General features: G+C 56.6%; 1 protein-coding gene across 2 annotated transcripts; it reads right to left on the reverse strand.

Moving 5' to 3' along the window:
• Positions 1-355: 355 nt before the first annotated feature.
• Positions 356-25206, reverse strand: SMTNL2 (smoothelin like 2). Of its 2 annotated transcripts, none has more exons than XM_030799898.1 (8): positions 25194-25206; positions 16943-17030; positions 16257-16499; positions 15524-15599; positions 14085-14267; positions 12759-12876; positions 12373-12524; positions 356-1307 (listed from the first exon to the last, which is right to left on the reverse strand). In XM_030799898.1, exons 2-8 carry the CDS (start codon positions 16995-16997, stop codon positions 1181-1183), a joined length of 954 nt encoding a protein of 317 aa, XP_030655758.1. In that variant the 5' UTR covers positions 16998-17030; positions 25194-25206; the 3' UTR covers positions 356-1180. The 2 variants fall into 2 exon arrangements, with proteins under 2 accessions (XP_030655758.1, XP_030655757.1); XM_030799897.1 differs by lacking the exon at positions 25194-25206 and adding an exon at positions 24289-24757.
• Between the last annotated feature and the right edge of the window lie 304 nt (positions 25207-25510).

Genomic DNA, 25510 nt, shown 5'->3' on the forward strand with positions numbered 1-25510 from the left:
AAAATCCGACCACCAAACAGCTGTGAAAATAAACCAACGTTCCTTGATGGGCTTCCTCCAAGTGCGGGACCACCCCAAACCCTGCTGTCTTGGGCCACTGTTTATCACAAACACTGCAGTCTACATCCAGAGGGCGGATCTCAAGGGGAACTTTCTGTGGACGCTCCTTCCACGACACGGAGATGGGAGACAGGCACACTCAGAGATGACGGCAAATGCCATCTTCAACTTTCCAGGCCAGTGATTTAAGTGCAGGAACAGGGGTGGGAATTTAGTGGATATTCACTTGGAAGGTGTGCAAAGTCTCTTATTCACAGAACTCCCATCTCCCAAACAGAAATGACAAACCCCAGGCAAAATTCAACACATCTTTTTTTATGTACAAATGGGTCAGTGGTACAGAGGAGTTACTTTTTATAAATATCTGCAGCAAATCCCCTAAAAAAGATGTGAATAAAAACTCTCTCTCAGCACAAAGGGCCTATTCCTTCCCCAAAAGTGTTAAATTCCCGAGAGCCTGTGCTTAGCCAAACACTTGTGGGGCCTCCTGGGAAGAACAGGAGGACTTTGGGACCAAGACGAGAGCCTTCCCATCTCCCCGGAGAGCGGAGGTGACTTGAAGGTCATCTGTTGCCCAGGACTTGGGAGTGATTAAACTGTTTCTTCCCAAGACTTGCGGTCTTCTTTGTCAAGCTGCTGGTTCAGCGGTCTGTTTCCTGGCAGTGGCCCAGAGGGAGGGAGGAGAGGAACCTACAATCGCGAGAGGAAGTAAAAAACTCTGGGTATTTTGATTAAAAAACACTTGGTAGTCACTGTAACCCTGTAAAGCCGATGTATGGAATTCACCAGAGGGAAAATTGTAGATTAGCATTCTGGAAGCTATAAACACAAGCATTTCTTTAGGAAGATCATTACTTAGCACCAATGTCTCTCTCTCTCTCATAATTTTTCCTTTTCCTCCGAGCCCTTGGCTGTGATCAGCGCTGTCGGACCACAGCTCAGCAGTACTTTTAATCAGTAACACAGCTGGGCTCGAAGGGGAGCGTGGTCACATGCCACAGAACAAAGAGCGCGCTCACACCAAACGACAAGGCTCCTGGGGGCATCCTGGCTGGGGAATTGCAAGCGGACCCCCGGCCTCTTCCTGGGGCTGCTCTTCGGCAATCCAGGCTCAGGGGCTTTACTCGAAGCGACGCAGGTGGTTGTACAGCGACTGGACGTAGGTGAAGACACACATGGGGTCCGGCTTGCGGCCCATCACCATCATGTCCTCCACTTCGATGAGGCGCTCACAGTTGGCCAGATTCCTGAAACACACAAGCCCCGTCAGAACGGCGGTCCCAGCCATCAGCCAACCCCACAGCCGCAACAGGGCCGGCGTCTCGGTCCCGGGAACAGAGCTCATCCCGCAGCCAGAGGTTCCCAAGGGCCCACCAGCGGGGAATTCAGATAACCCTGGCAGAACCCTTGGAGTCACTGACCCCAATGCAGGGTTTCCCAGACTCCCAGATTTATGAGCCACCTATACAATTCATATTTCCATTTAAACAGACTTACTTTATTTGATTTGGGGTTTTTTTTTTTAGAGACAGGGGCTTGCTCTGTTGCCCAGGCGTAAGCACGATTCTAGCTCACTTCAGTGTCAACCTCCTAGGCCCCAGTGATCCTCACACCTTGTCTTCCCAAGTAACTGTGATTCCAGGCACACACCACCATGCCCAGGTAGTTTTTTTTGTTTTTTTTTTTTTTTGAGACAGAGTTTCGCTCTTGTTGCCCAGGCTGGAGTGCAGTGGCACAATCTTGGCTCACTGCAACCTCTGCCTCCTGGGTTCGAGTGATTCTCCTGCCTCAGCCTCCTGAGTAGCTGGGATTACAGGTGTCCACCACCACGCCTGGCTAATTTTTTTTTGTATTTTTAGTAGAGACAAGGTTTCACCATGTTGGCCAGGTTGGTCTCGATCTCCTGACCTCAGGTGATCCACCTGCCTCGGCCTCCCAAAGTGCTGTGATTACAGGCGTGAGCCACCACGCCTGGCCCAGCTACTTTTTTAAAAATAGTTTTGTAGAGATGGGGTCTCACTATGTTACCCAGACTGGTCTTGAACGCCTGCCTCAAGTGATCTTCCCACCTCAGCCTCCTGAGTAGCTGTGATTACAGGCACAGGTGACCCACAGTACCTGGCATATTGTATTTAAATTTGAAGTGAAACTATATTTAATTAAAAAAAAAAAAGTAGGCTGGATGTGGTGGCTCACACCTGTAATCCCAGCACTTTAAGAGGCTGAGGCGGGCGGGTCACCTGAGGTCAGGAGTTCGAGACCAGCCTGACCAATATGGTGAAACCTTGTCTCTACTAAAAATACAAAAATTAGCCAGGTGTGGTGGCGTGTGCCTGTAGTCCCAGCTACTTGGGAGGCTGAGACAGGAAAATTGTGTGGACCCAAGAGGTGAAGGTATCGCACCACTGTACTGCAGCCTGGGTGATGGAGTGAAACTCTGTCTCAAAAAATAAATAAATAAATAAATATCAATAGTATATGGAACACTGAGTTATTAAAATAAATGTAAAACTAATAAAGCAAAAAATAAATCACCCATTTACTTCCTAAAAGTGCTTTTAGACTTTTATTTTATTTTAATGTGACCCAGAGTAAGGAAGATATTTTTATCATGATTCAGCATATGCTTACATGTATGTGGAAATAAAGTTTCACAGAAATACTTACCTTTACCACTACCCGTATTTTCTCATGATACTGCATGTTTATTTCTCTCCCCTGCCCCTCCCCAACCCCACCTCTTTAAAATGCTGTTCATGGCCGGGCTTGGTGGCTTACGCCTGTAATCCCAGCACGTTGAGAGGCCGAGGCAGGCAGATCACCTGAGGTTAGGAGTTGGAGACCAGCCTGGCCAACAAGGTGAAACCTTGTCTCTACCAAAAATACAAAAATTAGCTGGGTGTGGTGGCAGGCACCTGTGATCCCAGCTACTGGGGAGGCTGAGGCAGGAGAATCACTAGAACCCGGGAGGCAGAGGTTGCAGTGAGCCGAGATCGTGCCATCGTGCCACTGCACTCCAGCCTGGGCGACAGAGTGAGACTCCGTCTCAAAAAAAAAAAAAAAAAGATTGCTTAAAATCATTGCCGCCCCACCCCGAGCCCCCCAGGGCCCTCTGCCTCCTGCCCTGGGAAATACTGGTTTAACTTTTGGCTCCACTGGTTTAGACTCGTGTGTACACTGTGGCCTTTCACTGGGGCTCAGAGGGAGGCTGAAGGCCTCGTGGACGTGGGAAGAGGAACATTAACAGTCAAGACACATCGCCCTGCTCATCTCAGCAGCGAGTCCTGAAATAACAACAGATAGCCTCTGGAATGCCCAGCCCTGCGCCCCCTGCCTCCTCTGACTCTGCTCACAGTATGCCTGGGTCCCCTGGGCACCAGATGGAGCCGGCCTGACATTATCAGGCAGAATCAAAAAGGCAAAAACGATCGCACTTGGCCTGATTGTCAGTGCCCTTCCTTCCGCAGCTGTGTGTACTTTTGTAGTTCCAGGGGTTTCCAGTCTTTTTTTTTTTCTTCTTCTTCCATCAATAAGCGCATGGCTGTCAGGGTTCAAATCCCAGCTCCATCTCTTCCGAGCTATATATCTGCGGGCAACACACTTCATTTCTCTGGGCCTCAGTTTCTCCATCTGTAAATTATATCCACCTCGAAAGAGTGGTATGAAAATTATAAACCCATGCAAATCAGGTGGAACAGTGAAGGGCACATCGAAAGAGCTAATAAATGTTAAAGATTAGGCCGGGCACAGTGGCTTATGCCTGTCATCCCAGCACTTTGGAAGGCCGAGGCAGGAGGATCACTTGAGCCTGGGAGTTTGAGACCAGCCTGGAAAACACAGCAAAACCCCGTCTCTATAAAAAATTTTAAAAACTAGCCAGGCATGGTGGTGTGCACCTGTAGTCCCAGCTACTCGAGGCTGAGGTGAGAGGATCGCTTGAGGCCAGGAGGTGGAGGCTGCAGTGAGCCCAGATGGCACCACTGCACTCCAGCCTGGGTGGACAGAGCCAGACCCTGTCTCAAAAAAACCAAAACCAAAACAAACAAAAAAGTCAGAGATTATTCTTGTTGCCATTTTGATGATCATACCTGGCTTTAAGAAGCAGGATGGATCACAGAGAAGAGGCCTGAATGTGAAATCAAAATAGTAGAGTTCAAACCCCGACTCCTCCAATTTCTTCACTGTTCTGTGCCCATTTCCTTAGCAGAAAATCGGAATACTGGCCGGGCGTGGTGGCTCACACCTGTATTCCCGGCACTTTGGGAAGCCGAGGCGGGCAGATCACCTGAGGCCAGGAGTTCCAAACCAGCCTGACCAACATGGTGAAACCCTGTCTCTACTAAAAATACAAAATGAGCCGGGCATGGTGGTACACGCCTGAAATCCCAGCTACTTGGGAGACTGAGGCTGGAGAATCGCTTGAACCCAGGAGGTGGAGGTTGCAGTGAGCCGAGATCGTGCTACTGCACTCCAGCCTGGTGACAGAGCGAGACTCCGTCTCCAAAAAAAAAAAAAAAAAAAAATCAGAATACCACCTCTGCTGTCCCTCCCAGTGGGCCTGTTACGAGGCTGTGATTCCACAATGTGTCTTTATGTATGCATCTTGTTCCCCAGAGAACCCAGCCAGAGGGGAGACCCCAGTGAGCGAGCAAGACTCCTCTAACCCATCCCAGTTTGGCACGACACACTCAGCACTTTCTACCAGGACTCACGCGGCTGTGTGCTCCAGAGACAAAGTCTGTAACATTACCCGCAGGCCCTGCTCTGCTGTGCTGGCTGGACGCCAGGCCTCCTATCAGAAACCAAATGTCAAGGCGAAATGGAGACATCTGTCCTGGATCCCCTCCCCACCTCCTGCTTGGGGTTGTAGCGGGTGGCCTGTAAGTGAAACCAACAGGCTTTGTGGGGTGATGAGTGGGTTTGGCTCAATGAGCGGGCACCCTTTCTCCCTGGGACAGGCCAGGGCAGGGCTCGATGTCAGGGAAGTTGGCCCTCTGATGCGAGCAAGCATGCAAAGGTGCTTTATCGACGATAAAGGATTGAAAATCTGAGTTCAGGCCGGGCGCGGTGGCTCACGCCTGTAATCCCAACATTTTAAGAGGCTGAGGTGGGCAGATCATTTGAGGTCAGGAGTTGGAGACCTGCCTGGCCAACATGGTGAAACCCTGTCTCTACTAAAAATACAAAAATTAGCTGGGCATGGTAGCACATGCCTGTAGTCCCAGCTACTCGGGAAGCTGAGGCAGGAGAATCACTTGAACACGGGAGGCAGAGGTTGCAGTGAGCCAAGATCATGCCACTGCACTCCAGCCTGGGTGACAGAGTGAGACTCTATCTCAAGAAAAAAAAAAGAAAAGAAAAGAAAATCTGAGTTCAGAGAGGCTGGGGACCTGAGTTCACCTTTCTGAACGATCATTTCCACCTGCCACACAGCTGGGGCACCTCCACTCCCATACCTGCTATTTGGAGGATTCCAGGTGTGTAGAAACAGGCTCCACACATGCTCAGGTTATCAGCACTGAGAGCGGTGGCCTCAGTGGTGCCACATGTTAAGTAGGGACAGCATGAGGACTCTAGGACCTCCAACCATCCAAACACCCCCATCAGAAGCACCAATCACCTCTATAAAGGCCCTGCCTCAGCTTGTCCATCTCGGGGTCCAGGGAAAGGGGACCCAATTTCCTCCAAGGTCAGCTCAGAACCCTCTGCAGATGCTGTGACCACGAGAAAGTTCTTCTGACATTTCTTATGCTATTTGTGCCTGTGCGTACTCTCTATCTACTGACCGCACAAGGCTACTTATTCTCAGTCTAATTTTTTCCCCCATGCAAGAACCTTTCACATGCCACAAGAAAACCTTCCTTCCATGTCTTTCTCTGAACTAAATCGCTCTGGTTCCTTAACTGTCCCCACAAAGGATACCCAGGACCCAACTCTCTGAACCAGGTCTTGCCACTCCCTAACCCACTTCATAGGAGGCCCTCAGAATTGCTGGCATTTTCTGGGTGTTGTCCACCCTCTGCAGAAGACAGCAAGCTGACCCCCTCCTCATTCTAGAGGCTGCATTTACCCTCTGATAATGACCCCTGGCCCCTGCCCTGGCAGCAAGTCTTCAAGTCCAGGGTGGCAGTCAGGATGGGAGTGGATGCCATGCCCTGTGTCATCCTCCGCTGTCGAGATCACCGGCTTCCCCAGCAGGCAACCAGGGCACTGGGCCATGATCCATCTGGTTCCCACTGTCGTTATTTCTAAGTTGAGTACATGAGAGTGTAGGAGTTCCTGGGGAGCAGGGAGGGGTCACAATATGCAACACGCAACCACCGTCTCCTGGCTCCCTCTTTTCTTCTCCACCTGTCACCTTTGCTCTTTACCCACTTCTTTTCCTGGGGAGCTCCAAATTCCCCCTCCCATAGTCAGAGGGCATTCTCTGTCTTTGAGGCATGGCTCACACCAGACCCTCAGGAGCACCTGCCTTCCATGGATCACCTGAGGTCAGGAGTTCTTGACCAGCCTGGGCAACATGGCAAAACTCCATCTCTACTAAAAATACAAAAATTAGCTGAGCGCAGTGGCTCACACCTGTAATCCCAGCACTTTGGGAGGCTGAGGCGAGTGGATCACCTGAGGTCAGGAGTTCGAGACCAGCCTGGCCAACATGGTGAAACTCCGTCTCTACTAGAAATACAAAAATTAGCTGGGCGTGGTGGCAGGCGCCTGTAATCCCAGCTACTCGGGAGGCTGAGGCAGGAAAATCGCTTGAATCCAGGGGGTGGAAGTTGCAGTGAGCTGAGATTACTCCATTGCACTCCAGCCTGGGCAACAAGAACAAAACTCCATCTCAAAAAAATTAAAAAAAAAGCACCTGCCTTCCACCCCAGATTGTCCCTGCAAAGGGAGCACTCTCTCTCAGAGACATGGTGCCAGCTTCAATGGCATAGGTTCACCATACCGAATCCAAAATGCACCAGTGAGCATTTCCTTTGAGCATCATGTCTGGCACTCAAAAAGTTTCAGATTTTATTTTATTTTATTTTATTTTTTTTGAGACAGAGTCTCGCTCTGTCACCCAGGCTGGAGTGCAGTGGCACAATCTCGGCTCACTGCAAGCTCCGCCTCCCGGGTTCACGCCATTCTCCTGCCTCAGCCTCTCCGAGTAGCTGGGACTACAGGCGCCCGCCACCACGCCTGGCTAATTTTTTGTATTTTTAGTAGAGACGGAGTTTCACCGTGTTAGCCAGGATGGTCTCGATCTCCTGACCTCGTGATCCGCCCGCCTCGGCCTCCCAAAGTGCTGGGATTACAAGCGTGAGCCACCGCGCCCGGCAAAAGTTTCAGATTTTAGAGCCTTTGGATTTTTTAAATTTGGGATGCTCAACCAGTAAGTATTACATAATGCAAATATTCCAAAATCTAAAATCCAAAACACCTCTGGTCCCAGGCCATTTTGGATAAGGGATATTTGACCTGTGATGGCAAGATTCCTGGAAGCTGCAGACATAGGCTGGACAAAACTCGGGAGACAGGAGAAAAACAAAGTGATGATCAGCATTGACTTTTATAAAAACTGTTTGAGTCTCCAAACATTAGAGGTCCCAATTGCCTTTTAAATTAAGAAAAACAAACAAAACTCCTGTTGTAAAAATGATACAGGTTGTTTTAAATGATTCAAACAGGCCAAGTGCGGTGGTTCATGCCTGTAATCCCAGCACTTCGGGAGGCTGAAATGGGAGGATCACTTGAGGCCAGGAGTTTGAGACCAGCCTGGCCAACAGAGTGAGACCCCATCTCTAAAAAAAAAAAAAATAGCCAGGTGTGGGGGTGTGTGCCTGTAGTCCCAGCTGCTTGGGAAGCTGAGGCAGGAGGACCACTTGGGCTTGGGAGTCTGAGGCTACAGTGAGCTGTGACTGCACCACTGTATTCCAGCCTGGGAGACAAAGTGTGACCTGTGTCAATCAATCAATCAATCAGTCAGTCAATCATTCAAACAGAAAGTTCAAAGGAGAAAGTACAAATCACTTTAAATGCCATTCCATAGCAAGAACCAGAGTTAACATGGGCTGACTATATATATATATATATATATATATATATATATATATATATATTTTTTTTTTTTTTTTTTTGAGATGAGGTCTCACTCCGTTGCCCAGGCTGGAGTGCAGTGGCACCATCTGGGTTCACTGCAATCTCTGCCTTCCAGGCTCAAGCGATCCTCCCACTTCAGCCTCCCAAGTAGCTGGGACCACAGGTGTGCACCACCACACCCAGCTAATTTTTTGTATTTTCTGTAAAGGTGAGGTCTTGCCACATTGCCCAAGCTGGTCTCAAACTCCTAAGCTTAAGCAATCCACCCGCCTTGGCCTCCCAAAGTGCTAGGATTGGATCACAGGCATGAGCCACTGTGCCCAGCCAATCCCGACGACCATATTTAAGGTGGCTTTGCTTGCGCCCTGTATCAGTGGGGTGGGGAAAAGGCTGAAAGGGTTTTCTCCTACTCCTGTCTATTGTGAGCTTCAGCTACCACAGGCTGGCCTGTAAGGGGGCTGGAGGACGGGTTTGGGGGTTATTTTTATTTTTTTAAGCCTGCTCTAAGTGCAGACCAGGATGCCAGGACTGGGACTACTGCCTCCTATCTGGTTTTAGACAGAGACACATGGGCACTACAAATAGCCTGGAAGGCCCTTCTGCTCCAGCGTAACCCGAGAGCAGGACACATTCCCCGCAGGGCAAGCGGGAAGTCTGGGGCTGCACGTCCTGCACCGGGCCTCTGCAGAGGTGGAGAGGACGGGTGCAGAAGGGTCAGGCGCCTGCCCGACTCAGCCCCTTCCATAAAAGGGGCTGGTCCTCCCTCGTTCCAGACCCTGAACACCTGTCAGGCAAGGGAAGCTCACTGTGCTGTCAACACCGCATCATTCACACAGATTAGGCCACTGGGAATCTCTGGGACCATAAATGATCAGGTGGGGGCTGGGGGAGGGCAGCACACACCACTTTTACTCCAAAGGTCCCTGGTGCATACTTGATCCTTGTGCCTTTAAGGCACTTGCTCAGGGAAATGCTTCATTCTTCCGCAAGGTAAACTCATGGTTTGGGGACCTGTGTCCCCCTTTCCCTTCCAGAAGTTGTCTTTGTCAGACCCCAGGCTCCTCTCATCCCACCCTGCCCGCCCCCAGGCTGCCTTTCTTAGCTCTGTGGTCCTGCTGCCTGCACGACCCTGGGTGGCTTTAGCAGCACGCGCGTCTGCTCAGCCTTTGCCGCAAACCTCAGGAATATCGGTGAGGACACTGACAGCTAGTATCCTCAGGCAGGTGTCCCTGCGCTTTCCTGCCAGCTCTTCTAACCAGCCTGTTGTCCAAGAAAGGAGGTGATCCAAGCTGTCGTCCTCCCCAGAGGCCCAGGCAGGCGAGCCAGTCTTCCCAGCCTTCTCCCCCTAGTACCTGGGAGATAATCTTATGGATGAGTCATGAGGGGAGGCCTCTTCCCAGGCTCTGAGCAAACTCCCCCAACCCCCTGCACAGGCCTGCGGTGGATACCTCTCCCCACCCCCTCGAGTCAGCAGAAAAGCAAGAACTCATCTCAGCGGCTTCATCAGACCCATCCTCCCTGCCCCCTCCACAGCTGGAGCAGGCTCAGGCCACCGGGAGGCGGGGCCCACGTTTTTACCCTGCTGTGTGCTCCAGGAAGGCAGAAGGCAAAACCTGGACCAGCCTCCGCCGCTGCCTCCCCATCATCCCACCAAGCTGGGAACAGAAGAAACATCTGTTTGGAGTCGAGAAGCTCCCTGAACTCAAACCTCGTGCTGGGGAAGCACAGCCCAGAATCGCTCTGGCTCTGGCTGCCAAGGGGAGCTGTGTTCCTTGCAGGCTGGGGCACGGGGCCACCACCCCATGGCCCGGGGCGTCCCTCTCCCTGCCACAGCCTGGCCTGGTCTAGGGCGGAGGGTGACCAAGGTGACCAGGGCATAAGCGGGCACCACTGGACTTAGACAACGAAGAACCCTGCAAGACAGTGTGGCTTCACCCTGGGGTGGGTGTGGGGGTGACCTCACCGCTGGGGTGGGTGCTAGGACGGCCTCGCTGCTAGAGTGGGTGCTAGGATGACCTCGCCACTGGAGTGGCTGCTAGGATGATCTTGCCACTGGGGTGGGTGCTGGAGTGACCTTGCTGCTGGGGTGGGTGCTGGGGTATCCACCCCGATACCCTGACCCTGTGTCCTCTGACAGTCTGATTAACGGCTGCCATGTCTGGGCTTCGGCAGCTGGGCCCCATCCTCATGAGCTGCCCGCTCCCTGCACCACCCATTCCCCTTGGCTCCACCTCACCATCGTCTGGATCCAGTTGCACAACACGCTGGTTCAGAGCTGTTTCTGCAATTAGGATGACAGCTAACTCCAAGCAGCCAAGACAGGCTTTTAAAGTATACAAGGAGTTCTTGTGACCCCAGGGGGCTGAGTCCAAGCGCGTCATCCAAGGCAACATAACAGGGCTGATACCGATATTCCAAAAACTCAGGCTGAGGAGCTCAGAGCCAGTCTCGATTCTGCCCTCGGAGTGAGAGTTGCTGCCCCAGAGAGGGGCAGCTGTCTCAGGTCAAAGTGAGACTTACAAAACCAAGTGCAGGTTACAAGACCCACTGGCTCTGGTTCCTTCCCTGGCCAGGCTCAGGGGCCAGGGTGGTGGGCCAGGGCCGGGGCTGGGGCCGGGGCTGGGTGGTTGGTGGTTGGGCTGGGAAAGGAATGAGGAAGGCAGGTGAGGCCTGGGGTGAGGCTCCTTTAACCCAACAAGCCCATGAGGACCCCCCCTTTTTTTTTTTAAGGATGGAGTCTCACTCTGCCACCCAATCTGGAGTGCAGTGGCGCGATCTTGGCTCACTGCAACCTCCATCTCTTGAGTTCTAACAATTCTCCTGCCTCAGCCTCCTGAGTAGCTGGGACTCCAGGTGCCTGCCACCATGCCTGGCTAATTTTTTGTATTTTAGTAGAGATAGGGTTTCACTGTGTTGGCCAGGCTGGTCTCGAACTCCTGAGCTCAGGCAATCCACCCGCCTCAGCCTCCCAAAGTGCTAGGATGACAGGTGTGAGCCACCGCGCCCGGCCAAGGACCACTCTTAAATGTGGGCACTGAGGACTCAGACCAGAAACATACATGGTCGGTTGTAGACCGACGTCAGAGGCTGACAACATAAGGCACAAAGACAGGGAGAGAATAACAAACGCGCCCTCCAGAAGACTCGGCTTTGGGGACGGCCTTACTTCTCTCTGAGCTTCAGAGAGCTTAGCATCGGGCAGCCCCGAACACCACTCATCTGTGCCCTGCTCCCTGCCCTGGGGGCCAGGATGAACCACAGCCCTGGCCCTCTGTTTTCAGATTGGGTTCAGTCACCAAGAGGCCCCGGCGTGAGGCAGGAGGGGAGTGAGGTTGGGACACTTATCCACAGCTCCCTCCCTGCCAGGTCGCAGCAAGCTTACTGCAACCATTTGCCAAAGCGCAGCTCTTATCAGACAATCCTCCCCACCCAGGCCACGGGCTGGCATCTGCTGCACTGCTGTTATCCCGAGGCTGCTGCATGAGGCCTGACCCACGACCTCATTCCTGCGTACGCCTTTGTAAAGGGTCCCTTTATTAAACTCTCCGCGCCCAGTTTTTGACTGTGTCCCTGTTCCCCGCTGGAGCCTTGGCAGACAGACCTGACTTTGCCAAGTCTCTTGAGGCCCTCGGCCAAAAACCGAATCCCAAACTGGCTTTCCAGGTGCCTCCTGACCCCAGAGCCACCCCCAAATCTTCACCCTAGAGGTGGGACCTAAGAAGCTAGGCAATTTCACAATAAATGCTAGAACACCATTTTGGGAAGGAAAATCCTATTGGAAGCAAAAATCTCCTTTTAAGTGGCCCAGGTCGTATTCAGTTTCTTGCTAACTGGCAGCTGTGGCTCATGCAAGCAACGGCATCTCTCCATCAGTCCAGAGAGGACAGATTCAGAGCTTTGGGGGACACTGTCCTGCCACCCTTCATGCCTGGTCTGTGGCTGGTCTCCCAGAGTGCACCTCAGAAGCTGGGCACCCAGCAAAGAGGGCAGGTCCCCAGGAACAGAGTCCCCCTCCACCACTGAGTGCTGAGTGACTCTGGGAAAATCCCTCTCCAGGCCTCAGTCTTCCCATCTGCACAAGAGGTACACAGACCACATGGCCCCAGGGTCCTTCAGCTTTGCAGACAGCGGCCCCACCTCCCACTCGCCCCCATGCCCCACCTGGGGAAGAAGTTGGGCTCAGGGACTGGGCTGGGGCTGGTAGCCAGCAGGAGCCACCATACTCACTCGGCCATGGTGAAGGCCAGCTCGAAGTTCTTCTGCCGCTGCGTGGGGCTCAGGGAGTTGTAGTCGAAGGCGTCGGGGAAGAAGGAGTGTACCAGGGCACAGAAGGCCATGCCGTCGCTCCAGCTGGAGGAGAAGTTCTGCAGGTCCACGTGCTGCAACAGCGTGAGTGGGGTCAATGCGGGACCCTAGACACGGGATTCCTGGAGTCTCTCAGCATACGCCATGGGCAGCTAGGCACCCACTCGGAAGGCATAATTACTGTGGTTCCTACCCCTTAACCCCAGCCTCAGCGGGCTCCTGCCCAGGTGGGAGAACAAGGACAGGGGCGATGCTTGGTCAAGCCTTTGGCTGGGGGTCCCAGCAGCCGGAGGGGAGCCGGGGCTCACCTGGTAGCCCAGCGTCTTGCTGCGGCACCACTCGAGCAGGATCTGCTTGATGCTGCTGGCGCTGGCCACGCCGAAGCTCTGCGACCGCTTCAGCCTGGCCCGGGCCTCGCCTTTCCCCCTGCGGAGAGATGGCAGGCCTGCTGCGGGGGCCCCTCCAGCTGCCATCTCCCAGTGCGGGTCTGGGGCAGGGGAGGCCGTCCCTGCACCACCAGGGAGGGTGCCCCCACCTGCTCTGCTCACCCAGGGGAGATGCTGGTGGCACGCATGGGCTCAGTTGTGCCCATGTCCATGGCACGGCCCCATATACCAGCGACACAGCCTCCTTTGATGGTATGTGGCAGGACCGTCCACACCCCTACAGCCCTCCAGGTCCCCTGTTTATTCCCCACCCAGGAAGCAGGGGTCACGTGGGAATCCTGAGACAGAAGACCTTGGCTTACATGGCCCTAGGCCCCTGCCTTCTGCCTGGAACACCTTTCCCGGTTCCTTCCTCCCACCTCTCCTTCTGAGCTCCCCTCTTAATGGGGTGCCTCCTTCCCTGGTGGCTCTTTCCTAGCCAGGAGGGATGAGTTCCTCTTCTGGGCCCAAAGGACAGTCCCTAATGGCCTGGACCAGGTTGTTTGGGGTGAGTGGGGACACGTCCTGGGTCGGTCCCCCTCACTAGAGTTGAGCAGGGACTGGCTGTCGTCTTCACTATCCCACAAGGCCTGGGCCACACCCTGCACACAACAGGCATCAATACCACGCTGGGGCCACACCCTGCACACAGCAGGCATCAATACCATGCACTGACACGAGGACTGGCTGAATATGCAAAGGTGGGCTGGAGCCCGAGGAGCCATCTCTCGAGACCCAGCAGTGGGCTGGAGGCCACTCGGCCCCGTGGCATCACCTTCGGTCCTCGGGCAAGACCAACCCCAGGCTGGGCCTCCCAGCTCTGGCCAGGAATCCCAGTCCGCATCCAGTCCCCAGTCATGCCCAGAAACTAGAGGCGCCACAACCCCTGGGGAATGTGGGTGTGAGGGCAGCCTGGGGGCACCAGAGACAGGACAGGGAGCCTCGGGAATGGAGGAGGAGAGAGGGGCTCTCACCAGGTCTTCCTGGCTCCCTGCCTCACAGCCATCTTCCCCCAACAACTGGGGTCCCCTGTCCCCCCAACCTGCCCTGTGGCCCAGCCCTAACTTTGTGCCTTGCCCAAGAGATCTTGGGCAACAGCGCCCTGGGGAACAGGACAGGGCTGAGCCTTGCTCTGCTGCACCCACCCAACCCCCGTCTGGGCCTGGGCACACCGTGGGGCCGGGCCTGTCTGTGAGTGAGCATCCGTACTTGCCGGCCGCCGTTTCCTGCTCCCACTTCTCAAACAACGCCTTCCGGGCCTGCGCCTCCGAGGTGCGGGGCAGCGTCTGCGACCTCACCAGCTCCCTGCGACGCTCCCCCTGCCGATGGACCTGAGTTATGGCTGGCGGCTGTGGGGACACGGGCGACTGGGGTGGTGTCACCAGCGGTGGGCTGAGGAGAGAATCGCCGAGTTGGGACCTGGGCCCAGCAGCCATCACTAGCTCACCAGGCCCCAAGGTCTCCATTGCACTGAGTGTGGACAAGGCAGCCTGCACCGTGATGGGCGCTCAGAGAGGAGGCCCCCTTGCTCCGGTCCCTAGCTGGTTTGGCAGGTTTTCTGAATTGTGCTGGCTGGAGGGACTGGCCAATAGGCTCAACTCAGGAGACGCTGGGCCCCGATCTGGACATAACCACCCCTTTGCAGGTGTCAGTGCCTGGGGAGGACAGGGGGACCCCCTCCTCAGGCAGGAGGTGTGCTCAGAACCAGCCCCGGAGGGACCAGGCCTCCTGCCTCCACCACCATGAGATAAGACCCCCTTTGTTTTCCCCAGAACGGTTTGCCAGAAAGTCACAATTCTCCTTTTATTATTAAAGAGAAAAAAAAAGCCAAGCCTGCTACCCTACCCCCACCCCCAATCACAGTCCGGGTGGCTGGCCGGGGCGGGGGGAGGCCTGTGCCACAGGAAAGGCCCCGCTCGCTTGCCCCTGCTTGCAGCCCGTGGGCAGGAAGTTCCGGGCTCCGAGGGACCCCAGCTGGCTGGGACAGAAGAAGACAAAGCTCCTATCCTCTCCCTCCTGCCGGCTGAGAGGCCTCTTCCAATATTTTATTTTATTTTATTTATTTATTTATTTATTTTTTATTTATTTATTTATTGTAGACAGAGTCTCGCTCTGTTGCCCAGGCTGGAGTGCAGTGGCACCATCTCGGCTTACTGCAAACTCCGCTTCCCGAGTTCAAGCAATTCTCCTGCCTCAGCGTCCCAAGTAGCTGGGATCACAGGCGCCCACCACCGTGCCTGGCTAATTTTTGTATTTTTAGTGGAGACAGCGTTTCGCCATGTTGGCCAGTCTGGTCTCGAACTCCTGACCTCAGGTGATCCAGCTGCCTCAACCTCCCAAAGTGCTGGGATTACAGGTGTAAGCCACCGCGCCCGGCCACTCCTCCAATCTTTTGACTGACTTGAAGGGTCCACAAAGAAACCAGCCTGTGACCATATTTCTCCAAATGAAACTCTCCACCGAGGCCCACTGCCTCACTCCCCCTGCTCAGACCTTTCCCCCAACCCTGCCGCCCAGTGCTCCCGAGATCCAGCCCCGAGCCTTCTGTGGAAGCACCAACCCCAGGGCCAACTCTGGGCAGCCTGCGTCCAAAGCAGAGAAGACACCCGGGGTGCAGCGACCCCACAGGAACACGGGCCCTGACTCACCTGTCACTGTGTTTGCTTGCTGTCACTGCCCCGTAGCCAGAGCTTGACACAGACCGCGTGAAAGAGGAATTCTTCTCTGTGGAAGAGAGAGAGGGAGAGAAGTAACAAACCCTGGCCCCAGGGAGGGCCCGCCATAGCCTCCCTTCCTCTGACCTGGCCCTGCCTCATTTACCGGGCATCACTGCATGGATGAGCTAACCTTCTGGGCTAAGCTGGCCCTGCCTCAGCAGACAGTGGAGGAGAAAGGAGGATGGGCACACACAGCAACAGCATCAAAGAGGTCTTTTCAACTGTCCCTGCCCTGCTCTTGAGAGCACAGAGCCCAGGGCCCATGCCGTGCCCTGTATCCAGCGAACACTGCTCCCAAACCCTCCCTATAGAGGCCCACACGGCTTCCCCCAGGACCTACCATGGAGGCCTGGCCACAGGCCCAAGTCAGGCCTGGGGCCTTGAGGGAGGGGACAGTGCCCAATGTGCAGGGCAAGAGGCCACCTTCCAACTGTAATAAAAGCCACGGTCGCCCCCACCAGGGGATGACGCTATTTCACAGCATCTCTGGGCAGGAGCCCGGGAGGATGGGCTAAGGGAAGGGGCTGACATGGCAGGCAGAGGCAGGGCTGGGCTTAGCCCCTTGTTTTCCATGTCACCCACCGACTCCCACTCCCCAGCCCCGGCCTTCCCTCTCCCATCCCAAGGGGAGGTCTGCCCCAAGGCCACACTCTCCAGCTCATACCGCTAGGACTGGGAGTCCAGGGCGTGGTGGCCTCGCTGGGGCTTGGGTTGAGGCCCCCCAGGGTGGCAGCAGACGTGGGTGATAGAGCCGCAGCTGAGGTCTCCCCAGAGAACCTGTCAGAGACTCGGGTGATGGCCGTGACTGGCTGGTGGGGCAGCCGCAAGGAGAGGCTCACGGGACGAGGCCTGGGGGGATCTGGTGCCGAGAAGTTTTGGGCAATCTCAGGGGGTCCATCGCCTGGACCTGGAACATGTGACCAGCATGGTCAGCTGTGGCAGCCACAGGGGCCTGAGACCTCCCAGGAGGGCTCTAGCCTTCCTGGGCCCTCCTCCCACCTCCTCTAGGAAGGCCTCCCTGACTGCTCCAGCCTGCCTGAGCTCCCCTACCGGGGATATCTTACTGCTCCAACCAGAGTGGATTTTTCCCAACTTCCCCTCATGGCCAGCTTAATAAATACTAGTCGGCTCCTCAGCCTCTACTTGCTTTCCTCTAGAAACAGGAGAGCTCACTACCTCCTGAGATCTCCCAACTTCCCTCTGTGTTTCACAAGTTCTACTGAATGGCGCTGCTCTCCTGGCAGCCTCTCTCCCTGCTGGGGTTCAGGATAGAGTCCCCCCGATGCCTGACCAAGACCTTACTTAACCCCCAAACCTACCCAGCCACCCGTCCTCTGCCCTCAGCCCTACCTGCCCCCGGCTGGTGCCCATTTTCCATGATGTACGAGTTTGAGGTCTTCCTCATCTCCGACTCACTGGCCTCATCGTGATCCAAACTCTACAGAGACACAAATGTCACCGAGACCCCATCAGCTAGGGCCAGCTGCCCACCCCCAAAAGCTGCCCACCCCCAAATCCCCTCGTGTTCTGGCAAAACACCAATCATGTTGAGAGAAAGCCCCCAGGAAGCAAGTGACGGGCCAAGTCACACAACAAAAGCTGGGATGGCCCCACTCCAACTGCTGAACCCCTGAGATCCTGGGAGGCAAACACCTCCACTGGGCTCCTCCCACAGTCCCAACAAGCTGAGGACAGAAGTCAAGATTGAGGGTCCCAATGACGTTAGGCCACCTCATCCTTTCCCCCAGGCTGGACCAGATGATGGGGTCAGGAGTGCCTGGCCCCCTGCCCCTCTCAGCTGGGCCAGGTCGGCATGGCTACCCGTGCAGGGGCAGCAGGAACCAGTGGCACCAGGTCCTTCTGGGCCAACGATGAGCCACAGAGCCCCAGTCACGATGAGGCCTTTGCATGGGAGGCGGGGACACAAGATTTACCCGGCTTGCAGAGTGCAAGCACCTGATCAGCTCCATGCAACTCATCCATCCCGGCTGGGCAGTAGTAGTGGGTGGGACAGGTGGGGGCAGACAAGACAGCCAAGGCCAAGAGCCAGTGGGGAGCCTGGGATCCAGGCTGTGCTGCCACCCACCCATGTGACCTGGGCCACATCAGCTCCCCTTGGGGTCTGTTTCCCTGTTTGAGAAACGGGAGCAGGCTAGGCAAGTGCCACTCGGCATCTACCAAACATCCAGCCCTTTTTCTGGGCACACCACTTACAGCAACTGTCCTCCCAGGTAGGTGCTGCCAGAGCCATTTGAGAGATGGGGCCCGAGGACTCCGAGAGGGCATGTGCCCTGCCCAAGGTTATACAGCGAAAAACAGCTGGGACGTGTGGCCAGGGGAGAAGCCCTCAACCTTGGTCCTGCCCTCCTCACAGCGAGGGCATGTGAAGGGCTGACAGTGTCTGTGGGGCTGGTGGGGGCTCCACCAAGACCCAGGACGAGCGGCTTGAGAGGTCGGCTGTGCCTCTCCCAGATGCCCCCTGGTCTACAAGGCTCCCAGGCGAATGATGATGCATCCCTGGCCCCAGATGGCTCAGCTCCTCTTGCAACCAGTGCAGGAGGTGCCACCCTGCTGTGTGGGAATCAGTCTGGTAGGGGAGCCAGGCTGGTGAACAGAGGGGGCCGTGTCAGGATAAGGATGCCTCATACAGACTTCATCCGACCCAGTGGGGCAAGGAGGGCTTCTCAGAGGCAGGGGTGCCTAAGCCACATCCAGAGTGAGCCCGGTGGACGAGCAAGGGAGAGCACGCCCAGCAGAGTGATTAGTGTCTGCTTTTGCAGAGAGATATCAAGGCACAGGTATCCCGATCACGCCCGTCCAGGACTCAGGCAGATGGAGAAGTGCCCTGCCGCCCAAGCTGCCGGCCCTGGGTACTTGATGCCTTAGACAAGAAGGAGCCCAAGGTCCTCAGCTCTGTGTTTCAGGAACACCCTTCAGAAGATGCCAGAGAGTGGAGACCAGATGGCAAGACACTTCACTCGTCCTGGGCAGGAAGCTGGGGAGGGGAGATGGGGCACTGGGAGAGCCATGGGCAAGAAGGACTCGGAGCTTTGGGGAAAAGGGATCCGGCCGAGAGACTGGGTGGACATGGAAGAGGAAGGGTGCCAAGCCTCTCCCAAGCCCAGACTTGGGGGGTCAGGGCAGGTTTAGGGGGTAAATGAGGGTTTCAGTTGGGACATGTTGAGGGCCTGGGGCACCTGGAGCATCAGGGAGCTGAGGAGGTAGCTGGAGTTTTGAGTCTGGAGTTTAAGAGAAAAGAAGGATGAACATGGAAAAACAGGAGTCAGGGCATCCACTGGGCTCCTGGAAGCCCAGCAGAGGAAGAGCAGCTTAGGGCCCCTGGGATGAGGCCCCCACATTTCAGGAAGCAACAGAGCGGTCTGCGGAGAATGAGGAGCAGCCCCTGAAGAATGGTGAGAAGGCCAAGGCCAGGAAGGAAGGGAGTCAAGAAGCCAGGCACGGGGCTGGGTGCGGTGGCTCACGCCTGTCATCCTAGCACTTTGGGAGGCTGAGGCGGGTGGATCACCTGAGGTCACGAGTTGAAGACCAGCCTGGCCAACGTGGTGAAACCCCATCTCTACTAAAAATACAACAATTAGCTAGGCATGGTGGCGGGTGCCTGTAGTCCCAGCTACTTGGGAGGCTGAGGCACGAGAATCGCTTAAACCCAGGAGATGGAGGTTGCAGTGAGCCAAGATTGCACCACTGCCCTCCAGCCTGGTCAACAGAGCGAGACTCTGTCTCAAAAAGAAGAAAGAAGCCAGGTGCGTCCAAAGGCAGCCTGGGGACGAGGAGAAGGTGAAGAGGAAATCCAACCAGGCATCCATTGGGTTCAGCAAAAGAAGAGGTCATGGGTGATCAGAAGCATGGGGCGGGGGACAGGGGGGCGGGGGACAGGGGGTCGGGGGACCATCTAGGGGACAGGTCCCAGAGAAATGAAGACAGCACAGTAACTTTAGCCCTGAGCAGAGCCGGGGGAAGGGGTCTGAGGGGTTTTTCCAGAAGGAAGAGGCAAGACCACATTTATAGGCTGAGAAATGAGGGGACCATCTGCAGAATGGGGTCACTGGGGAGCTCACAGCAGATAGGACCCAGAGCCTGGGAAGAGCCAGCCTTGGAGAGGAGGCAACCCCTCAGCTCTTGATTCAAGAGTGGGAGGAGGAGAGACCAGGCTCATTCTCAGGAACGCGAGAAAAGCACAGGGTGTCTCCCAGCACACAGAGCAGAATGGGTGCCCCTAGAGCCATGCTGTGGCCATGTGGACCACGTCGGCAGGGGGAGGAGAACCAGCCAGTCCAGCTGGAACCCCGGCCCCCATGGTCACCAGGCTCTGGGGTCTCCGTGCCCCCTCACCCACCCTACTCTCGTCTGACAGGTTCCACGGGTCCAGGCGGGGCCCTGGGGGGAAAGGCTGAGGGTGAAACCATTTTCCCAGGAAATATGTATCTCTATGGGTGGGTGGGGGGGTCCTCCACAGATGCCTGTCCCTGCACGTTGCAGCCCCCTCAACAACCCCCATGATGCCCCAGGGGACCAGGGGACTATACCAGACTGGGAGGTAAGTTCTATTCTGGTTAGATCGCTGCTAAGGGTTCTCTGGCAAAGGGAGGAGGGGAAGGGGCTGGACTAATGCAGGCTGGGGTGTGGGGCTGAGCCCAGACTCCCAAGCTCCCCTGCTCCATGACTAGAAGCATTCCTCACCTGGGGAAAGGGGTCTGCCCGTGCCTTAGGTCAAGGCGGAAGGGGTTATTCTGAGACCGCCCTCCAACCCATCATCACACAGATGGGGAAAGCAAGACACGGGGCAGGGCAGGGGGAGCTCCTAAACCCCACACCATGGCTAAAGGTAGTGGCAGAGCCAAAGTACGGGACTCGGGTCTCCCACCCCAATCCAGGGCTCTGTCCACAAAGTGCTCTGGCCTTCTAGGGGGCAGAGAGGACAACTCAAGGCAAAGTTGTCTTCCAGGACCTGGGTCAGTATGAGCCCCGGCCCCACGGGATCTGTCTGAGCCAATGATTGTGAGGAAAAGGCGGAGGACTGGGGTCACCACCCAGCGGGACCTTCACAGAACTCAGAGCTCTTCAACCAAAGGGCTGGGCTGGAACGAGCTGTTCCCGCAGTCCCCAGTGGGCTACTGCTGTCCTTTGATGGGGGCAGCCTGCCGCCGTCATGCAGAAGGAAACCAGGGAGGGGCCTTGGCATGCTGGGACCGGGGCAGAAATCGCTGGAGAGCCCTGGGGCTGGGGACAAGTCCTGTTGAGCTGGCCTGGTACCCCCCAAGATTCCCCAGCTCGGCTTCGTTTTGAGAAGGGGGAGGTGCCCCATGAGGGAGCCCAGGCCTGAGAGACTCATGGGAAAGGCAGAAGGGTGATGAGCTAAGTCTGATTTCAGGGGCCTTCTTATTGGAAAAGCTTTTAGACATTTTTGTGGGGGAAGGAAGAATCTTTCAGGCCTTCTGGGTGCTGCCTGATCTGCACGGGCCCATCCATGAGGACGAGGCCCACGCAGAGCCACAGCCCCATCCTAAGACAGTTCACGCTGCTGACCCGGCCCTCCTCCACTCACACCACCGTTTGAAAGGACTTAATTCAAACTTCTCCCTAAAGCATTTAACTCTCTTATCGCAGTGTGTCTGGGAAAGGAAGGCAGATAAGGCGAGTCTGGCTTCTTTCATGGTCAGGCCTCTGACATGGGGCTCCTGGCAGCTGTTCCTGGGGCCTCTGCTGCCTCGGGCATAGGGACCCAGTGGCTCCAGCTCAGCTGAGGATGACATTTCCAGGCCACAGCTCTGGCCCAACCTGCTGGGGCCTGGGCCTGGCTTCAGGCTGCCACCATCCACCCCAGGCCCCAAGCTGGCTCCCAGCTCCCTGCTCCCAGCCAGACAGGATTACTTGATCAACCCTTCCTGCATTGAATTCAGGGGACATTTATATACTGGAGACAATCTACCTCCAGTCCTTCAGTCCCCAGTTTGAAAGCAACTGGGTCTCTAAATGTCATTGCTTGTTACAGAGGGGCAGCGTGACACCAACCTCTACAATGCCAGGTAGTACAGCCATCCCTGACTCATGTGGATGGGATGAAACTGTCCCACCCAGACCCCCACTACACAGACACAAAGTCTGAGAGGTCAGACACCCAGCAGCCTGGCGTGCGGCTGTGACTCTCTGTCCGTGGTCCACACTCCAGTCTCACCCTGAGCCCTGGCTCCTTGTGTGTGACCAAGCTCTTGATCACATAATGCTGGTCACAGCACACGAGCCAGAGCATGTGGATGGCTCCACACAGTCCCTCTTCTCCATGCCGCATACTGGCCTGGAGGCTGTGACAATGCTCCCGAGACGGAGGACAGCAAGAGAGATGCGGATTGGTGCTTCTGGGGTCAGCCCTGCGGCAGCTGCCTCAGGCCCCGGGAGCCAAGGCTCAAGGGGTGCAGAGCCTCTAACCCAACTGGGGACCATCGCCATGCTCCACCCACAGTGCTCAGCTACCCTTGCTGCTCACGCCCCTGGGTGCCTGGGTCTCCATCCTCGCTCCCCAACAGGCTGATGCATCCTCGCTGACCCCAGCCTCTTCTTCCAGGAGGGCTCCCTCTCTGGTTTGCTGAGAGTGCATTCTCAGGTCCTTCTCACTCCCTGGCAGTTCCCCGGTCTGGTTTTTATTTCCTTCGGACTCTTTGCTTCTGCCCAGAGAGCTCCCTAATCTCCAGGCTTGCTTACTCTCTGGACCACCAGATCCATGAATCCACCTTCTCTGGGACAGCTTCACCTGCAGTTCCCATAGTCCCCTCATGTTCAGCACAACCCGGGTGGAACCCAGCATCTCCCCCCAGATCTGTGACCCAGCAGTCCCCCAAGTCAGAGCTCCCCTCTGAGACACCCCATCTGCTCATTCCCCCTCCGAAACCCTGTCCAAGGCAGCCCCTCTACACACCACGGCCCATGGCCCAGCTCAGACCTTTCCTTTCTCCTTGGACCATCACAATCAAGTTACCCACCTCCAGCCACCCTCCACCTTCCAGCCACCCCTAAGAAGGCTTGCCAGACACAAAGAAGATCCTCATCCTGAATTTCACCCACCAACCCCTAACCAAGAGGACTAGCTTGGTGCTAGTGAACAATGGCTAATCTCCATTGACAAAAATCACGACTGGAGAGAATCCCTCTCTCTCTCTTTCTCTCTCTCTCTCTTTGTGTGTACACACACATCTACACGTATATGTGACTCTGACTTTTTTTTTTAATTTGGACAGCTGCTGCTATGAGCAGACAAATAGCAAATGCATGTTCAAATAAAACCTCAGAAACAACCGATGACACAGTTGATGAGGCACGTGTGAGCTCACAGTGGTGATTTTAGACCATGGTCATGTAGAGTGTCATGTTCATAAGACAGACTTAAGTGTATCCGCATTTCCAGACACTTCGCACGGAGCACTGGGATACTCCCGGGTTCTGCCACCATGACATGTTTAAGAACTTCTTACAGGCCGGACAAAGCCCAGCTCCTCTGCCTAGCACACTAGGGGCATTCGCCACTGCCCACTCCACTCGCATACCTTGAGGCTGCACTCACCAGTGAGTACTTTCGGCCTTTCTGAGGCTTCATGCACAGCCCCCACCCTACCCCCATCTGCACCAGTAGCAGCAAGCCCCAGGCCCCCAGCAGAAAGCCTTGCTGGGATACCCACTGAGAAGGGGCTAACTACTGTGTTTGGAGCAAAACATCTCTGTCTGCCCAAACTTGGTCTGGGGCCATCTCCCACCCTAGATGGCACCTCCAGGGGGAAGGCTCAACCTGATACCCTCCTCCAGGCCCCCTGAGGTCCAGCCCAGCCCACAGCGGGAAATCTGAGTGCCCCACGGATTGCACCAAGGAGGGAGCAGGTGCAGGCTACACAGCCCCAGATCCTGGGAACCCAATCCGAGAGCATATGCCTGATCAGGATGGAAAATCCCACCCACGGGCCACTGCACACACCATGGAAACATTCTAACCGCTCTGGGTGGCCCACGCGCAAGGTAGTGACTGGTCCACGTCGGCCTCTGCCCCATCCCCACGTGGTGTGGGCCTCTGGCTAGTCACTGACCCGAGGAATCTAGATACGGCTCAAGGCGGGTTTCCACCTCTCTCCCTTCACGGTAAGGGATTTGCCCCCTGCGATGCAGAGTTCCCAAAAGCCGCTGCTGATCGTGTCCCCCTCGGTCCCCTCCCTACCCATCCAGGGGCCTGAGTTCTCAATCTGAGTTAATCAATAACTGGAGCCGTCAGGCCTCAGTGAAGCGGCAACGCAGGAGAGCGTGAATGGAGGGTGGGGGGCAGGCAGGGGTGTTGACCATTCCAACATGCCCTGCGTGGCTCCAGGCAGTGCTGAACAGTCAGGGGCCGGACTTCGGCGCCCAAGCCGTTGGTGTCGTGGGACAGAAGAGAGAGGGAGACAGGACTCTGAGCAAACAGAGCCTGGCTCTAAAAAAAAGGCAGAGGACCAAGACAGGTGCAGCTGGCAGGCTAAGCGGTCCTCCCCCCGCCCTCTCCAACTCCGGAGGGGCGGCAGGACCCCATCACCTAGTCCGAGCGGCCGGTGGAGGCCCCAACCCCGCAGACGCGCGCAGACGCAGGCGGTCGGGGTGAAGGGGCGGCACCCGGTTCCGAGCCCCACTCCCTGGCGCCAGCGCACGCGCTCCCCAGGGCTCACCTGGCAGCGGCCGGACAGCGAGAAGGTGGCGTGGCTGGCGAAGCGTGCGCTGCCCAGGCGGGGCGCGCGGTCGGGAACCCCGGGCGCGGGCGGGGGGCTGGGCGTGCCGGGAGTGCCGGGCACCGGGGACATCCCGCTGGCCAAGCCCAGCGCCTCCACCTGGCGCGTCAGGCGCTCGAGCTGCGTCTGTAGCCGCTGGTTGTCCCGCTGCAGGTCAGCCACTGTGCGCGCCAGGGGGCCCGCCAGGCGCATCGCCTCTGCCACCCGCCGCTCCACGCCGCGCTGCAGCCCCTGCATGTCCTCGTGCAGCGCGCGCACCGCACCCTCCAGTGCCGCCTCGTAGCCGCCCAGCGCCTCGCGCACAGTGCGCGCCTCCTGGGCGTCGGGGGCCGGCTCCATGGCCCAGCGGAGCGCGCAGGTCGAGAGCGGGCCAGGCGGGGAGAAGATCCGAGCTCCGCAGCTCCGGGCCGCGACTGGCCGTCCGCGGCTGGCTTGGCTCGAGGGGCGGCCGGGGAGGCGGGCGCGGGGCGGGGCCTCGGGGGCGGAGCCGGGGCCGACTCCGGGACACCCCCCTGCCCTGGAGCCCAGCGGGACGGTGCGGAGGGAGAGCTCGCCCAGCCTCTCCCCTCCCCGGCTCTTGACTGAACCCTGCGACCCCGGAGGAGCAGCGTGCGGCCTGCGGGAGGGGCGGCGGGCCCACCCGAAGAAGGCCCTGGCCCCCCGTGGACCGTGGAGAGCACACCCGGGCTGACGCGTTCGCTCGGGGCTCTCACCCGCCAGGCCCAGGTTCTGCTGGGGGCGGAGACTCCCGCGCTAATGGGACACCTACAGCTCCCAGAGCTGCCGCCCTCCCCCGCGGGGCCCTCCCTATGCAGCGGCCACGGCTCTCGCAGGCACACGCTCACCTGTGGGACCTTCGCCTGGAATTTCTTGGATCTGTTCTAAGACCTCAGGCAGGAGACAGGTGGTGAGGTCCCCTCCCTGACTCTGCGACTATGCGCTCTCCCCTCCCAGTCCTACTCTGTATAGCAAGATCTTCGTGCCCTTCCCACTAGTGGTCGGTAGAGGCTCCCGACCCACCAAGGGACCTCCGTTAGGAGATCCCGGAGAGGCTAAGGGCAGACAGGGAAAGAAGGGTGTGCTAGCGCTGAATCTCCAAATCCTGGAATGGGCAGCTTTGCGACTAATCGCCCCCTCCCGCAATGAGCGTCTCAGTCACTGG

This window comes from Nomascus leucogenys, chromosome 19 (assembly GCF_006542625.1).
Source record: "Nomascus leucogenys isolate Asia chromosome 19, Asia_NLE_v1, whole genome shotgun sequence".
Classification (NCBI taxonomy): domain Eukaryota; kingdom Metazoa; phylum Chordata; class Mammalia; order Primates; family Hylobatidae; genus Nomascus; species Nomascus leucogenys.